This window comes from Ranitomeya imitator, chromosome 6 (genome assembly GCF_032444005.1).
Source record: "Ranitomeya imitator isolate aRanImi1 chromosome 6, aRanImi1.pri, whole genome shotgun sequence".
Classification (NCBI taxonomy): Eukaryota; Metazoa; Chordata; class Amphibia; order Anura; family Dendrobatidae; genus Ranitomeya; species Ranitomeya imitator.
Genome location: NC_091287.1, coordinates 71618527 through 71635216, shown reverse-complemented (window position 1 = coordinate 71635216; position 16690 = coordinate 71618527). Strand labels below are relative to the sequence as shown.

At 47.0% G+C, this 16690-nt stretch overlaps 1 protein-coding gene across 6 annotated transcripts in view; it reads right to left on the bottom strand.

Moving 5' to 3' along the window:
• Positions 1-8801, bottom strand: part of KMT2C (lysine methyltransferase 2C) — a 325549-nt gene extending 316748 nt beyond the window's left edge. For 5 of the 6 annotated variants that reach the window (XM_069729749.1, XM_069729752.1, XM_069729750.1 and 2 more), the window contains exon 1: positions 8323-8801. In XM_069729749.1, the coding sequence (XP_069585850.1) occupies positions 8323-8465 (143 nt within the window). In that variant the 5' untranslated portion in view covers positions 8466-8801. The remainder of the gene's footprint in view (positions 1-8322) is intronic. The other variant, XM_069729751.1, reaches the window with a different exon arrangement.
• Between the last annotated feature and the right edge of the window lie 7889 nt (positions 8802-16690).

Sequence of the window (16690 nt, the reverse complement as noted above, 5' to 3'; positions counted from 1 at the left end):
GTGGAATCCGCAAAGTGTGAACATAGCCTTAGAAGTCTCCAGTGCTGTCTCTCAAACCATTTTCTAGTGCTTTTTGAAGTGTGTTTTGGGTCATTGTCCTGCTAGAAGACCCATGACCTCTGAGGGAGACCCAGCTTTCTCACACTGGGCCTTACATTATGCTGCAAAATTTGTTGGTAGTCTTCAGACTTCATAAAGCCATGCACATGGTCAAGCAGTCCAGTGCCAGAGGCAGCAAAGCAACCCCAAAACATCAGGGAACCTCCGCCATGTTTGACTGTAGGGGCCATGTTCTTTTCTTTGAATGCCTCTTTTTTTTCTCCTGTAAACTCTATGTTGATGCCTTTGCCCAAAAAGCTCTACTTTTGACTCATCTGACCAGAGAACATTCTTCCAAAATGTTTTAGGCTTTTTCAGGTAAGTTTTGGCAAACTCCAGCCTGGCTTTTTTATGTCTCGGGGTAAGAAATGGGGTCTTCCTGGGTCTCCTACCATACAGTCCCTTTTCATTCAGATGCCGACGGATAGTACGGGTTGACACTGTTGTACCCTCGGACTGCAGGGCAGCTTGAACTTGTTTGGATGTTAGTTGAGGTTCTTTATCCAACAACCGCACAATCTTGCGTTGAAATCTCTTGTCAATTTTTCTTTTCCATCCACATCTAGGGAGGTTAGCCACAGTGCCATGGGCTTTAAACTTCTTGATGACACTGCGCACGGTAGACACAGGAACATTCAGGTCTTTGGAGATGGACTTGTAGCCTTGAGATTGCTCATGCTACCTCTCAATTTGATTTCTCAGGTCCTCAGACAGTTCTTTGGACTTCTTTCTTTTCTCCATGCTCAATGTGGTACACACAAGGACACAGGACAGAGGTTGAGTCAACTTTAATCCATGTCAACTGGCTGCAAGTGTGATTTAGTTATTGCCAACACCTGTTAGGTGCCACAGGTAAGTTACAGGTGCTGTTAATTACACAAATTAGAGAAGCATCACATGATTTTTCTAACAGTGCCAATATTTTTGTCCACCCCCTTTTTTATGTTTGGTGTGGAATTATTTCCAATTTGGCTTTAGGACAATTCTTTTTGTGTTTTTTCATTTAAGACAAATTAAATGAAGATAATAATACCAAATAATTTGTGTTCGCAATCATTTTCAGGAAGAAAATGAGTATTATTTGACAGAATTGCAGGGCTGTCAATACTTTTGGCCATGACTGTATGTAAGACACCTTACACTATCTGGATCCACTAGAAACAGTTCCCCCTTGAGAAACAGTAAGCAATGAATTCAATTTACCGTAGGTTATATGCATAAAGCCTGTAGAAGGTAAACAGAGTCCATGATGCTCTTGTATATACAGGCACTCTGCATACTGCCATATGGTGCCCCGGTATATGCTGTACGGTATATGCCAGAATATAATGAAGCATGTCACAGCACGACTCAGTGGTGCAGTGGCACCATATAGGGGTATTTTCAGGTGCGGTATGAAGTTGTAAATACCATCATGTGAATATGTCCTATTACTCCAAAAATGCAACTACAGAAGGCAAAATCAAAGCCAAACCAATAAAAAAAATAACAGACCTTTGCAAGGCTGACAGTGTCTTCAAAATCAACAAAGCAAAGCTTGAACAGACTTTAAAAAGATATGCACACCTTGGGATTGGGTGGGGGGGTATTTTTTTTATTTTTACGGAAATGCCTGTATTTTTGGATAAAAAAAAAAAAAGTTATTGCAAATGAAAAAATGATGCATTATACACGGTCCCTCTGAACAAACTCACTGACAACTCAGTTAATACATTCCCAGAGGTGCCTTTTTTTTTTTAAAGAAATTTAACAGCAAAAATTGAATTTTAGAAGAAAAAAAATACATGCAAGAAAAGCCAACCCTATCCACCAAAGGAGTGCATATCCTTTAATACCCATCATCAAGAGAAGCAAAGGACCCTGAAGCCCCCAACACCTCAGAGGATGCCCTGTATGGAGTCACGCGCCTGTGGAGTACTCACATAAGGACAAACAATAAGGGTATGTGCACACGTCAGGATTTCTTGCAGAAATTTTCCTGACAAAAAACGGACATTTCTGCCAGAAATCCGCATGCATTTTTACCGCGATTTTACAGCATTTTTCACGAGTTTGTGGTGTGTTTATCCCAAATGCATAGAATAGCGGGAAAAATGCTGAAAATCCGCAAAATTAATGAACATGCAGCTTTTTTTACCGCGATGCGTTTTTTTCGTGGAAAAAAACGCATCATGTGCACAAAACATGCAGAATGCGTTCTAAATGATAGGATGCATAATGTATGCGTTTCTAATGAGTTTTTACAGTGTTTTTACTGCGAAAAAACCATGAAAAAACCTGAACGTGTGCACATAGCCTCATTCAATGGCTACAAGCATGATTTTGAGAATTATAAAGGAATGGATATATTGTATTTTTTTTTTTTTAAGAAAATCATAGCTTTCCTTTATACAAAAAATATTTTGGAGTTTATCCATCTGAAATTAGAAGTCTGATCTATGATTACCATACACGGTGTGTATATATTAGCAATATTTAGGAGACCTCTTGTAATGTAGCCCAGTATAATGCATACAAAAATTGCAACATTTAGATCATATCATGAACCAGCTCTTACTTTCATGGCATTATGACTAGCAAAAAAAAAAAAATTATTACTCAGCTCAGGAAAAGCATCTAACTAAAGCTGCAGTAAGCAGACAGTACAAGCAGAACAGGTACAAGAATGTGCCCCCTGGCACAGCACCGCTCAGTACTCAGCAGGTCCAGCGCAGAGCAGCCGGTCATGTGGCCATGTATGTACAGCAGATAGACCGTTATGAAGCCATGCTATCCACAGCCTCCAATAGCCGGGCAGCGGAGGATGACTGCAGCACAAGGACGGCTTACAGAATCAGGGGGGTCTCGGCGGCCTGATCTTAGCACAAGGAGATCAGTGTTAAAAGCAAACAGAATAGTCTGTTCTACTACAATGGGGTTACTGTTAAGTGGGTTCTAGTCGGTCTGCATAAGCGCAGGGGTCAGAGGACCTGTGTTCACAAATGACCAAGGTGTTTAGTCGAAGAAAGGGGTGTTATATAAGCCGGAAGCCCGAGTGTCAGCGATCTGTAAGCCGGCCCAGATGTGACAAGTACAAGCAGCACCCTGATAAAGCTCTGATCACAGACAGATGGGTGGGCATTAGAAATTATCACATTTTTCGGCGGCGAGTATTGTTTTTGCAATATTTGTCGAATGTTATTGAGTCAGTGGGAGTAGAAAATTAATGAATATGTTCGGAACAGATCAAACATAAATCCGGCACGATTAGGGTAACAATATGGCAAATTCGGGTTCGGCGACCGATCCCGAACATTCGCTCAACTCTAGTGGGCATCTCACACACAGTTACAAAGGTAGAAAAAATGACCTAGGTCCATCAAGATCAATCTTCCTCCACCAATTGTACATTTGTCACTAATTTAACTATAACCCGCAATGTGTATAAAGAAAATCAGAAAAGTCCATTTTCTTTGCCAGTAATATGCGATGTTAGTACCAAATATTTCAGTATTAACAATTATTATAAGATTTGATGTTCTTCAGCACTTAGTTATTAGTCATATATTGTATATTTATTGTATACTTTATTATCCATTACATATATTTGTATCTGACATTTATTGTATATATTGGTTTGTATTTTGGCTTAGAACCTAGACTAGTTCTTACAGGTTTTATTGATCCCTCTGATAGTGTGTTCATAGACATATTTAATAAAAAAATTAAAAAAAAAGTCGTGTGGCTTCTTAACACAACCTGGGGTCAAGGCAGAGTTTATGCACCCACTTGTAATAATATTCCATCCTTCAGTAGTATCTGGCACTCCAATAAACATATTCCATATAATGTGATACATTTTTTTTAGGTTTTAATGTGAACTGACCACTGTGGTTGGATGCACAGACACATACCTGTCACTATGGATTGCAGACTCAAGCATGTTTTCTTATTTATTTCAGTGGTTACTGCATATACTGACACACAAAATAATACAAACATGTGGAAAATGTCTATAAAAGTAACTTATGTAAAGAAGTCCGCGATTACACAGCAGAGCCTGGGGAGATGGGACTCTATCCTAGGAGCCTACAAGGTGTAGTGCAATCTGCACGTGCGTGGGGATAAGGCAAATGCAGTTTGTGTACCAATTGTAGTAAAGTTAATGATTTACAGAGGCATTACTATGGGGAAACCCAGAAAATGATTCCACTACTGGGGAGCCCCCTTCGTCCTACAAAGACACTTGATGTGGGGGTGGGTATAGCTTTCTATAATTCTTTCCCAGCAGCCCAAGAAGACTGTACCAAGCCATGACAGATGGGGTGGGCACCCACAAAGACGGAGCATGTGCACAATGGGATATACAAGAATGGTGAATATGTAGCAATACATCACACCAAAGAATTCATTGCTAAAACGGAACATATTCATGAGAAGCCGTGCATGAGTGACAGACATGGAACATGTTCTACAGTGGAGAGAGGAAAAAAAAAGTATGTGGTCATTATAGGGCGCACAACACCACGCGACAGGCGTCAGGGCGCACGAGTGGCACTGCGCCACGCAACAGGCGTCAGGGCGCACGAGAGGCACTGCGCCACGCAACAGGCATCAGGGCGCACGAGAGGCACTGCGCCACGCAACAGGCGTCAGGGCGCACGAGAGGCACTGCGCCACGCAACAGGCGTCAGGGCGCACGAGAGGCACTGCGCCACGCAACAGGCGTCAGGGCGCACGAGAGGCACTGCGCCACGCAACAGGCGTAATGGCGCACGAGGCACTGCGCCACGCAACAGGCGTAATGGCGCACGAGGCACTGCGCCACGCAACAGGCGTAATGGCGCACGAGAGGCACTGCACCACGCAACAGGCGTAATGGCGCACATGCTGCACTGTATCATAGACCATGCATACGCATGACAGTGAAACATGAAGCTCATTGTGTCATAAAAGCTTAGTGAATACACACAACACCTGATGCAATATGCCACATAAGAGGAGTACACACATCAGAACTAACGGGGGATTCTCCCCTTAGTTCTCAAAATAGGCAAAGTAGAAGGGGCATTCATTAAAGATTTCCCCTGACCCATTTTTATTTATCACAGGATGCTGAAACTGCACATGTGTAATGATATAAGTCTCTATAGGTTACGTGCCAATTCGAAACTCAGAACTGATAACGGTCTTGATTTTACAGGTGCTGAAGTGGTGTGAGGTTTGATAATGGACCCAGTGGAATACAGAGCAATCATCAAGTTCCTTTACTTGAAAGGAAACACCAAAGGAAACGTCGATGAGATGAAAGAGGTTTATGGTGATGACTCCTCATCATATGATGTAGTCAAGAACTGGCCTAGTCAATTTAAATGTGGTCAGACTTCAGTGCAAACAGCTCCAATTCCGGGGCAACCCCACTCTGCCATTGATGAACACACCACCCAGCAAGTGGAGGTCGCCATTTTGGAAAATCACTGCATAACCACTCGCTCAAAATGTCAAGATTAGTGTGAGGTCCGTGAAAAAAAAAAAAAATCATCCATGGCCATCTTCACATGCATGAGGTATCCACTCGCTGGGTTCCCCGGCTGCTCACACCTTTCCAAAAGCAGGAACGAGTCGAATGCTCTCAGGCTATATTGACGACGTGCCATGGAAACCAGGAGGACTTTTTCAAGACTGATCACACAGGATGAAAGCTGGGTCCATCACTATGAGGCTGCAGTCACACTAGCAGTATTTGGTCAGTATTTTACATCAGTATTTGTAAGCCAAAACCAGGAGTTGGTGATAAATGCAGAAGTGGAGCATATTTTTCTGTTACACTTTTCCTCTATTTGGCTTACAAATACTGATGTAAAATACTGACCAAATACTGCTAGTATGACGGCAGACTGACCCTGAGACTAAAGTCCAGTTGATGTAATGGAAGGATCATAACTCACCGCCTCCAAAGAAGGCATGTGCCCAACCCTTTGTAGGCAAGGTAATGCTCACAGTACTTTGGGACCAGCACGGAGTAGTATTGATGGACTTCCTAACAAAGGGTACCATGATCACTGGGGCATATTGTGCTTCACTGCTGCAGAAATTGCAGGAGGCCATCAAAACCAAATCTTGTGCCATGCTCACCAAAGATGTCCACCTTCTGCATGCACCAGTTCACAACTCACATGTTGCCCAAATGGAAGCATGCTCCTGTGGCTTTGAAATTCGACCACATCCCCCTTATTCAACCAACCTCGCACCAGCGGGCTTCCACCTCTTTCCAACAATAAAGTTATTTTTGAAGGGCAAGCATTCTTCAGATGATGAGACTGATTTCCGAAGTCACAACTTGGCTATTGGAGCAACCTGTCGACTTCTACAAGCGAGGTGTTTACAGTTACTTAAAGAGATGGGAGACGAGTGCGTCCCTAGGTGGCACCTATGTAGAGAAGCACTAATAACTGTTTCATTGCTCTCAGTCCACAGGAAGTGGGTCAGGGGAAATCTTTAATGTACACCCCTCGCAACTGGTCCTATGACTGTAAAAGCCCCCCATTCTGGATGCCCAGCCTCTCTGACTGCAGGTAAACGAGACAGCGCTATGGATACGGTGGTATTTTTGCACTATACAGCTCTGGCAAAAATTGAGACCACCACATCAAAACCCTGTCATGGGCAGCCCAATCTCCAGACCTGAACCCCATTGAAAACCTCTGGAATGTAATCAAGAGGATGATGGATAGTCACAAGCCATCAAACAAAGAAGAACTGATTACATTTTTGCGCCAGGAGCAGTGTGAACGACTGGTGGAAAGCATGCCGAGACGCATGAAAGCTGTGATTAAAAATCATGGTTATTCCACAAAATATTGATTTCTGAACTCTTCCTGAGTTAAAACATTAGTATTCTTGTTTCTAAATGATTATGAACTTGGTGTTGTTGCATTATTTGAGGTCTGAAAGCACCGTTTTTTTTAAGTTTTGACAATTTCTCCTTTTCAGAAAGAAAATACTAAATTTATTGCTTGGAAATTCGGAGACATGTTGTCATACGTTTATAGAATAAAAGAACTATTTACATTTTACTCAAAAATATAACTATAAAGAGAAAAATCAGACAAACTGATAATTTTGAAGTGGTCTCAATTTTTGCCAGAGCTGTATTGTGTGAATTTGAAGGAGTTGTCTGAAAGTTTTACAAACCAAATTACGTAAGTTACAAACTTAGAAAAAAAAAACAAACACAAAGTTAAATCTGCTGCTGCTACATGATGCTTCGGTGGCACAGCAATAATCCCTTGCATCAGCTGTGACGCTCGCACATATGACATAAGACTACTGAGGCCAGGGGTTGGCTGCAGGTAACGTGCACATTCATGACATCAACAGAGCAAGAGTTGAAAACAAAGTCTGATGAAGACAAGCGGAGCATTGGACTGACCAGGTGGATACAATTTTTTTTCCTCATTTTATAGCACTTCTTGTGATGTTACATTGACTTTAGAAATCATATTGAGCAATATTATAGGTTACGGAGCGCTGGCAAAGCCCCAAATGACAAAATAGAGAAGTTCTGCAGGACATGTGGTACAAACAGTAGATATGTGACAGGCAAGGATGGACCGGGCGCAGGCTGGGGGACAGGGCGCAGGCTGGGGGACAGGGCGCAGGCTGGGGGACAGGGCGCAGGCTGGGGGACAGGGCGCAGGCTGGGGGACAGGGCGCAGGCTGGGGGACCCGGCGCAGGCTGGGGGACCCGGCGCAGGCAGGGGGGACCGGGCGCAGGCTGGAGGACCGGGCGCAGGCTGGAGGACAGGGCGCAGGCAGGGGGGACCGGGCGCAGGCAGGGGGGACCGGCGCAGGCTGGGGGACCCGGCGCAGGCTGGGGGACAGGGCGCAGGCTGGGGGACCGGGCGCAGGCTGGAGGACCGGGCGCAGGCTGGAGGACCGGGCGCAGGCAGGGGGGACCGGGCGCAGGCAGGGGGGACCGGGCGCAGGCTGGGGGACCGGGCGCAGGCTGGAGGACCGGGCGCAGGCTGGGGGACCGGGCGCAGGCTGGAGGACCGGGCGCAGGCTGGAGGACCCGGGCGCAGGCTGGGGGACCGGGCGCAGGCTGGGGGACCGGGCGCAGGCTGGGGGACCGGGCGCAGGCTGGGGGACCGGGCGCAGGCTGGAGGACCGGGCGCAGGCCGGAGGACCGGCGCAGGCAGCAGCTCGTCTCTCCACAGCTGGGTGTCACGGACAGGCACTTACTTCTTGCGGACTCTCTGTAGCGGGGAGGCTCCATCCTTCCGGGGGCGGCCCCGGGGTCTTTTGTCCGTGGTTGCGGGGCTGGCAGGGGCCGGGGGCCCGGGCTGCTCACAGGCGGACTCTAGCTTCTTGTCCTCGGATGACATCCTAGGGAAGGGGGCCGCATTGATCCTCCCCGGGCTCAGGCCGTCGCATCGTCGGGTGGATGTTGCGGGTGACACTGGGGGGCGGATTCGGGGAGGGACGGAGAGGAGGTGGAGGCCCCGGCTTACCCCTTGGGATAACAACAAAGAAGGAGGAGAGGGCAGTACGGGAGAAATGGCCCCTCCGGAGCCGCTCCTCGGTCTGTACGCCACGGCCTCACCCCGCTGTCTCTGAGGCAATCCGGTCAGCACGAATCCCGAGCGAGTCACTGTGTGCGACAAGCTGCGTGTGACTCACTTCCCCCTCCCTGCGGGCTCCCACTCTACAGACACGCATGCGCGCCAATGGGAGGGGGAGGGTGGGCGCGCTGGTAGTGACGTCACTCAGCCCAGTCCCCGCCCCTCTCACTCTGACAGCAGAGAGAGGGCGGCTGAGGTCGCAGGGGAAACGTGGAGCTCCGGAGTGCTGACGTCACGGGATCCGGAGTCCCGGCTCTGGGCTACAGGATCGCGGATGAGTGCTGTCCCCGGCGGCAGAGGCAGTGCTGTCAGCGGCCTCCCGGGGCTGCCGTGCTCTGGCTGCTGCTGGGCCGGCACCACTCCAGGTGGTGACTTACAATAAGTTCTCATCCACATAAAGCTGCAGAGAACTGTGACTACTTTCCCTGTGCTCACGCAGAATTACAGCCTAGAGCTGCACTCACTGATCTGTCAGTGGAAATACACTATTAAGCCTTTATAATCCGGCTTAACGGCAAGGAATGCTGGGAGATTTCAGCTCTGAAGCCAGCATGTCATGAAAGCAGCTAAAAAAGATTCCTCCAGACTTCATGTGCATCTAGCCTAAAGGGGTTTTCACTGCTAATCCGTCTCTCATGTGACTGCAGATTGCCTTATGGCTGTGGGCAGTATGCAGACTGTCAGGATTCACCGAGCGAAGAGCCGATCACATGACCGCGTATGCCGGTTGCAGATTTATGGTCACATTGCCGACCTCTTGTCCTGAAATAGAGGGGAATCCTGATGGGCATACTGCATGCATCCATAAGGCGACGGTCCCACCATGAGTATCTGATGAGGTTTTGACGTTGCAGATTTTCTGTACCTATTGGCGAAATTAGGAAACTTGTGGGTTTTTTCTTTGTGTTTTTGAGTGTGGCTTTTTTTCACATGCTTATTGCATTTTGTGTCTCTTTGGTATGTTCCATTTTACATAAAGTTGCTTTGTTTTTTTATTCGTCCTGATATTTGGCTTTGACAAAACTATTGTTACAGTCACTTGTGGACAACGTGATTTTCCGAATCTAATATAATTCTGTGGGGAACGTCTACACAAAAAACTCAGCATACCCGCAAGAGAATGCGACATGTCGGGGATTGGGGAACATCCGCACAGAAAACTCAGTATACCCTCAAGAGAATGCGACATGTCAGGGATTGGGGAATGTCTGCACAGAAAACTCAGTATACCCTCAAGAGAATGCGACATGTCGGGGATTGGGGAACGTCTACACAGAAAACTCAGTATACCCTCAAGAGAATGCGACATGTCGGGGATTGAGGAACATCCGCACAGAAAACTCAGTATACCCTCAAGAGAATGCGACATGTCGGGGATTGGGGAACATCCGCACAGAAAACTCAGTATACCCTCAAGAGAATGCGACATGTCAGGGATTGGGGAACATCCGCACAGAAAACTCAGTATACCCTCAAGAGAATGCGACATGTCGGGGATTGAGGAACATCCGCACAGAAAACTCAGTATACCCGCAAGAGAATGCGACATGTCGGGGATTGAGGAACATCCGCACAGAAAACTCAGTATACCCTCAAGAGAATGCGACATGTCGGGGATTGAGGAACATCCGCACAGAAAACTCAGTATACCCTCAAGAGAATGCGACATGTCGGGGATTGGGGAACGTCTGCACAGAAAACTCAGTATACCCTCAAGAGAATGCGACATGTCGGGGATTGAGGAACATCCGCACAGAAAACTCAGTATATCCTCAAGAGAATGCGACATGTCGGGGATTGGGGAACGTCCGCACAGAAAACTCAGTATACCCACAAGAGAATGCGACATGTCGGGGATTGAGGAACATCCGCACAGAAAACTCAGCGTACCCTCAAGAGAATGCAACATGTCGGGGATTGGGGAACGTCTGCAAAGAAAACTCAGCGTACCCTCAAGAGAATGAGACATGTCGGGGATTGGGGAACATCCGCACAGAAAACTCAGTATACCCACAAGAGAATGCGACATGTCGGGGATTGAGGAACATCCGCACAGAAAACTCAGCACACCCACAAGAGAATGCGACATGTTGGGGATTGAGAAACATCCACAGAGAAAACTCAGCGTACCCTCAAGAGAATGCGACATGTCGGGGATTGGGGAACATCTGCACAAAAAACTCAGTATACCTTCAAGAGAATGAGACATGTCGGGGATTGGGGAACGTTCGCACAGAAAACTCAGCGTACCCACAAGAGAATGCGACATGTCGGGGTTTGGGGAACGTCTACACAGAAAACTCAGCGTACCCTCAAGAGAATGCGACATATCGGGGATTGGGGAACATCCGCACAGAAAACTCAGTATATCCTCAAGAGAATGCGACATGTCAGGGATAGGGGAACGTCTGCACAGAAAACTCAGCCGCAAGAGAATGCGACATGTCAGGGATTGGGGAACATCCGCACAGAAAACTCAGCGTACCCTTCAAGAGAATGAGACATGTCGGGGATTGGGGAACATCCGCACAGAAAACTCAGTATACCCTCAAGAGAATGCGACATGTCGGGGATTGGGGAACGTCTGCACAGAAAACTCAGCATACCCACTTAAGAGAATGCGACATGTCGGGGTTTGGGGAACATCCGCACAGAAAACTCAGTATACCCTCAAGAGAATGCGACATGTCGGGGATTGGGGAACATCCGCACAGAAAACTCAGTATATCCTCAAGAGAATGCGACATGTCAGGGATTGGGAAACATTTGCACAGAAAACTCAGCCGCAAGAGAATGCGACATGTTAGGGATTGGGGAACATCCGCACAGAAATCTCAGCGTACCCTCGAGAATGCGACATGTCGGGGTTTGCGGAACGTCTGCACAGAAAACTCAGTATACCCACAAGAGAATGAGACATGTCGGGGTTTTGGGAACGTCTCCACAGAAAACTCAGCCGCAAGAGAATGCGACATATCGGGGATTGGGGAATTTCCGCACAGAGAACTCAGCATACCCACAAGAGAATGCGACATGTCGGGGTTTGGGGAACGTCTACACAGAAAACTCAGCGTACCCTCAAGAGAATGCGACATATCGGGGATTGGGGAACATCCGCACAGAAAACTCAGTATATCCTCAAGAGAATGCGACATGTCAGGGATAGGGGAACGTCTGCACAGAAAACTCAGCCGCAAGAGAATGCGACATGTCAGGGATTGGGGAACATCCGCACAGAAAACTCAGCGTACCCTTCAAGAGAATGAGACATGTCGGGGATTGGGGAACATCCGCACAGAAAACTCAGTATACCCTCAAGAGAATGCGACATGTCGGGGATTGGGGAACGTCTGCACAGAAAACTCAGCATACCCACTTAAGAGAATGCGACATGTCGGGGTTTGGGGAACATCCGCACAGAAAACTCAGTATACCCTCAAGAGAATGCGACATGTCGGGGATTGGGGAACATCCGCACAGAAAACTCAGTATATCCTCAAGAGAATGCGACATGTCAGGGATTGGGAAACATTTGCACAGAAAACTCAGCCGCAAGAGAATGCGACATGTTAGGGATTGGGGAACATCCGCACAGAAATCTCAGCGTACCCTCGAGAATGCGACATGTCGGGGTTTGCGGAACGTCTGCACAGAAAACTCAGTATACCCACAAGAGAATGAGACATGTCAGGGATTGGGGAACATCCGCACAGAAAACTCAGTATACCCACAAGAGAATGAGACATGTCAGGGATTGGGGAACATCCGCACAGAAAACTCAGTATACCCTCAAGAGAATGCGACATGTCGGGGTTTTGGGAACGTCTCCACAGAAAACTCAGCCGCAAGAGAATGCGACATATCGGGGATTGGGGAATTTCCGCACAGAAAACTCAGCATACCCACAAGAGAATGCGACATGTCAGGGATTGGGGAACATCCGCACAGAAAACTCAGTATACCCTCAAGAGAATGCGACATGTCGGGGATTGGGGAACATCCGCACAGAAAACTCAGTATATCCTCAAGAGAATGCGACATGTCGGGGATTGGGGAACATCCGCACAGGAAACTCAGTATACCCTCAAGAGAATGCGATATGTCGGGGATTGGAGAACATCCACACAGAAAACTCAGTATACCCTCAAGAGAATGCGATATGTCGGGAATTGGGGAACATCTGCACAGAAAACTCAGTATACCCACAAGAGAATGTGACATGTCGGGGATTGGAGAACATCTGCACAGAAAACTCAGCCGCAAGAGAATGTGACATGTCAGAGATTGGGGAACATCAGCACAGAAAACTCAGCGTACCCTCAAGAGAATGCGACATGTGGGGGATTGGGGAACGTCTGCACAGAAAACTCAGCGTACCCTCAAGAGAATGTGACATGTCGGGGATTGGGGAACATCCGCACAGAAAACTCAGCATACTCACAAGAGAATGCGACATGTCGGGGATTGGGGAACGTCTGCACAGAAAACTCAGCATACCCACTTAAGAGAATGCGACATGTCAGGGTTTGGGGAACATCCGCACAGAAAACTCAGTATACCATCAAGAGAATGCGACATGTCGGGGATTGGGGAACATCCGCACAGAAAACTCAGTATATCCTCAAGAGAATGCGACATGCCGGGGATTGGGGAACATTTGCACAGAAAACTCAGCCGCAAGAGAATGCGACATGTCAGGGATTGGGGAACATCCGCACAGAAATCTCAGCGTACCCTCAAGAGAATGCGACATGTCGGGGATTGGGGAACGTCTCCACAGAAAACTCAGCGTACCCACAAGAGAATGCGACATGTCGGGGTTTGGGGAACGTCTGCACAGAAAACTCAGTATACCCACAATAGAATGAGACATGTCGGGGTTTGGGGAACGTCTCCACAGAAAACTCAGCCGCAAGAGAATGTGACATGTAAGGGATTGGGGAAAATCTGCACAGAAAACTCAACGTACCCTCAAGAGAATGTGACATGTCAGGGATTGGGGAACATCCGCACAGAAAACTCAGCGTACCCTCAAGAGAATGCGACATGTCGGGGATTGGGGAACATCCGCACAGAAAACTCAGTATACCCTCAAGAGAATGAGACATGTCGGGGATTGGGGAACATCCGCACAGAAAACTCAGCCGGAAGAGAATGCGACATGTTGGGGATTGGGGAACATCCGCACAGAAAACTCAGACGCAAGAGAATGCGACATGTCGGGGATTGGGGACCATCCGCACGGAAAACTCAGTATACCCTCAAGAGAATGCGATATGTCGGGAATTGGGGAACATCCACACAGAAAACTCAGTATACCCTCAAGAGAATGCGATATGTCGGGAATTGGGGAACATCTGCACAGAAAACTCAGTATACCCTCAAGAGAATGTGACATGTCGGGAATTGGAGAACATCTGCACAGAAAACTCAGCCGCAAGAGAATGCGACATGTCAGGGATTGGGGAACATCTGCACAGAAAACTCAACGTACCCTCAAGAGAATGTGACATGTCAGGGATTGGGGAACATCCGCACAGAAAACTCAGCGTACCCTCAAGAGAATGCGACATGTCGGGGATTGGGGAACATCCGCACAGAAAACTCAGCCGGAAGAGAATGCGACATGTTGGGGATTGGGGAACATCCGCACAGAAAACTCAGCCGCAAGAGAATGCGACATGTCGGGGATTGGGGACCATCCGCACGGAAAACTCAGCCGGAAGAGAATGTGACATGTCGGGGACTGGGGAACATCCACACAGAAAACTCGGTATACCCTCAAGAGAATGCGACATGTCAGGGTTTGGGGAACGCCTGCACAGAAAACTCAGCATACCCACAAGAGGGGAACGTCTCCACAGAAAATTCAGCCGTAAGAGAATGCGACATGTTGGGGATTGGGGAACATCCACACAGAAAACTCAGTATACCCTCAAGAAAATGCGACATGTCGGGGATTGGGGAACATCCGCACAGAAAACTCAGTATACCCTCAAGAAAATGCGACATGTCGGGGATTGGGGAACATCCGCACAGAAAACTCAGTATACCCTCAAGAAAATGCGACATGTCAGGGATTGGGGAACATCCGCACAGAAAACTCAGCCACAAGAGAATGTGACATGTCGGGGATTGGGGAACAGTTTACACTGAGTAAAAAAGACGCACAGTGGGAATGAGAGTTCTATTAATCCCATCCACTTTGCTGGAACTGTAGGACGCTGTGTTTTTTTTGTGCAGTGATATTTTGCAGCTTCTAAAACTCATGGTGGGAGCTTTACCTGAGGCAACTGATCGCTTACGGTCACAATAGTGTTCAAAAGTGAATGCAAATTACAAGGCTTTTATCCTATATGAACAAACAGTCATTTTGCAGATTAAGTGTTGACAGGTCCAAGAAAGTGTGTTTTTATCAGGTGCAGACAGATAGAAAGGGGCCCATGGGAAAGAACCTTATATGGACCCTTGGCAGTCCACTAACTCCTCATAGATAATAATGCACAATTCCACCTTCTTTGGGTAGTAGAGGACCTCTTACTCCTTGGTCCCTTGTGCAACTGCACAGATTGTACCGATGGTATGTCTGCCCCTGATCGATATACATGTTCGGCAGATCAGTGGAGGTCCGAATCCTGAGATCACCACCGATCACACAAAAAGTACAAAAGTGCGCTGCTCAGTAGGAAGAAGCACTGGGTTCCTGCATGAACTCAGGCAAATCAGAGAGTAATAGCTCAGTAGAATCATATAATGTTACAGTTGGAAGGGACCTCCAGGGCCATCGTGTCCAACCCCCTGCTCAATGCAGGATTCACTAAGCCATCTCAGCAGATGTCTGTCCAGCCTCTGTTTGAAGACTTCCATTGAAGGAGAACTCACCACCTCTCATGGCAGCCTGTTCCACTCATTGATGTCCTTCACTGTCAAAATTTTTTCTCTACTATCTAATCTGTATTAAGTCTATGAACCCTTACCCATAGGACCCAGAACCCACCGATCTGAAGGACATAAAATGAAGAGAGAAGAGAAATGTATGTGCACATAAATATACATCTATATATTATTGGGGCAGCATGGTGGCTCAGTGGTTAGCACTGCAGCTTTGCCGCACTGGGGTTCTGGCATATTCAAATCTCACCAAGGATGACATCTGCGAGGAGTTTGTATATTCTCCCCATGGTTCTCCGGTTTCCTCCCACACTGCAAAGACATACTGATAGGGAATCTAGATTGTGAGCCCCAATGGGGACAGTGATGTCTTTAAAGCGCTGTGGAATTATTGGCGTATATAAGCGAGCACAATAAAGATCGGTATTTTTAAGTTTTTCATTTGTTCAGATACCCAAATAATTTTGTTATTGTTTCCTTTAATATCTTGTTAAGTATTATTAGAAGTAGATTGCAAATTGTACAAAAAGTGGAACTTTTTAGTTTACATTTTATTTTTGTAAAGTTTATCTACAATAAATGAAAACGCCTGTCTGCAGACTTTGATACTGATACTGAGCTGCAGTTGATTAGAACAGACACTACACAATGAACAGAGATCCGATGTCCCGACTTCTTACACCAATTACATCTGGCCACTGTGGCAACAGCTGATGAGTGGGGGTGCCGGGTGTTGGATCCCCACCGATCTAACCTAAGAACTCATGCAGACTACTGTAAAAATCAGGCGAGTTCTATCCGGCGGACCAATATTATCCAATGAGGATTGTGCACACCTCAGATTTTTTTTACTTAGTCCCAGTAAAAAAATCACAGCATGCCCGAGTTGCATCCAATTATCGGATCTCACTTGGCCATTCATGTTTATGTGTTTGTGAGAAAAATCGGACTGAACTCGGATGACACCCAAGTGCATTCTGATTTTCACAGACTAGCTGCATGGAAAAAAATGTTTTCTTCTACACATCTGAGAAAATTGGTTCACACTCTAATCAAACTAGGACCAAAGTGTGATTAACATAATCGGACCGATTTTC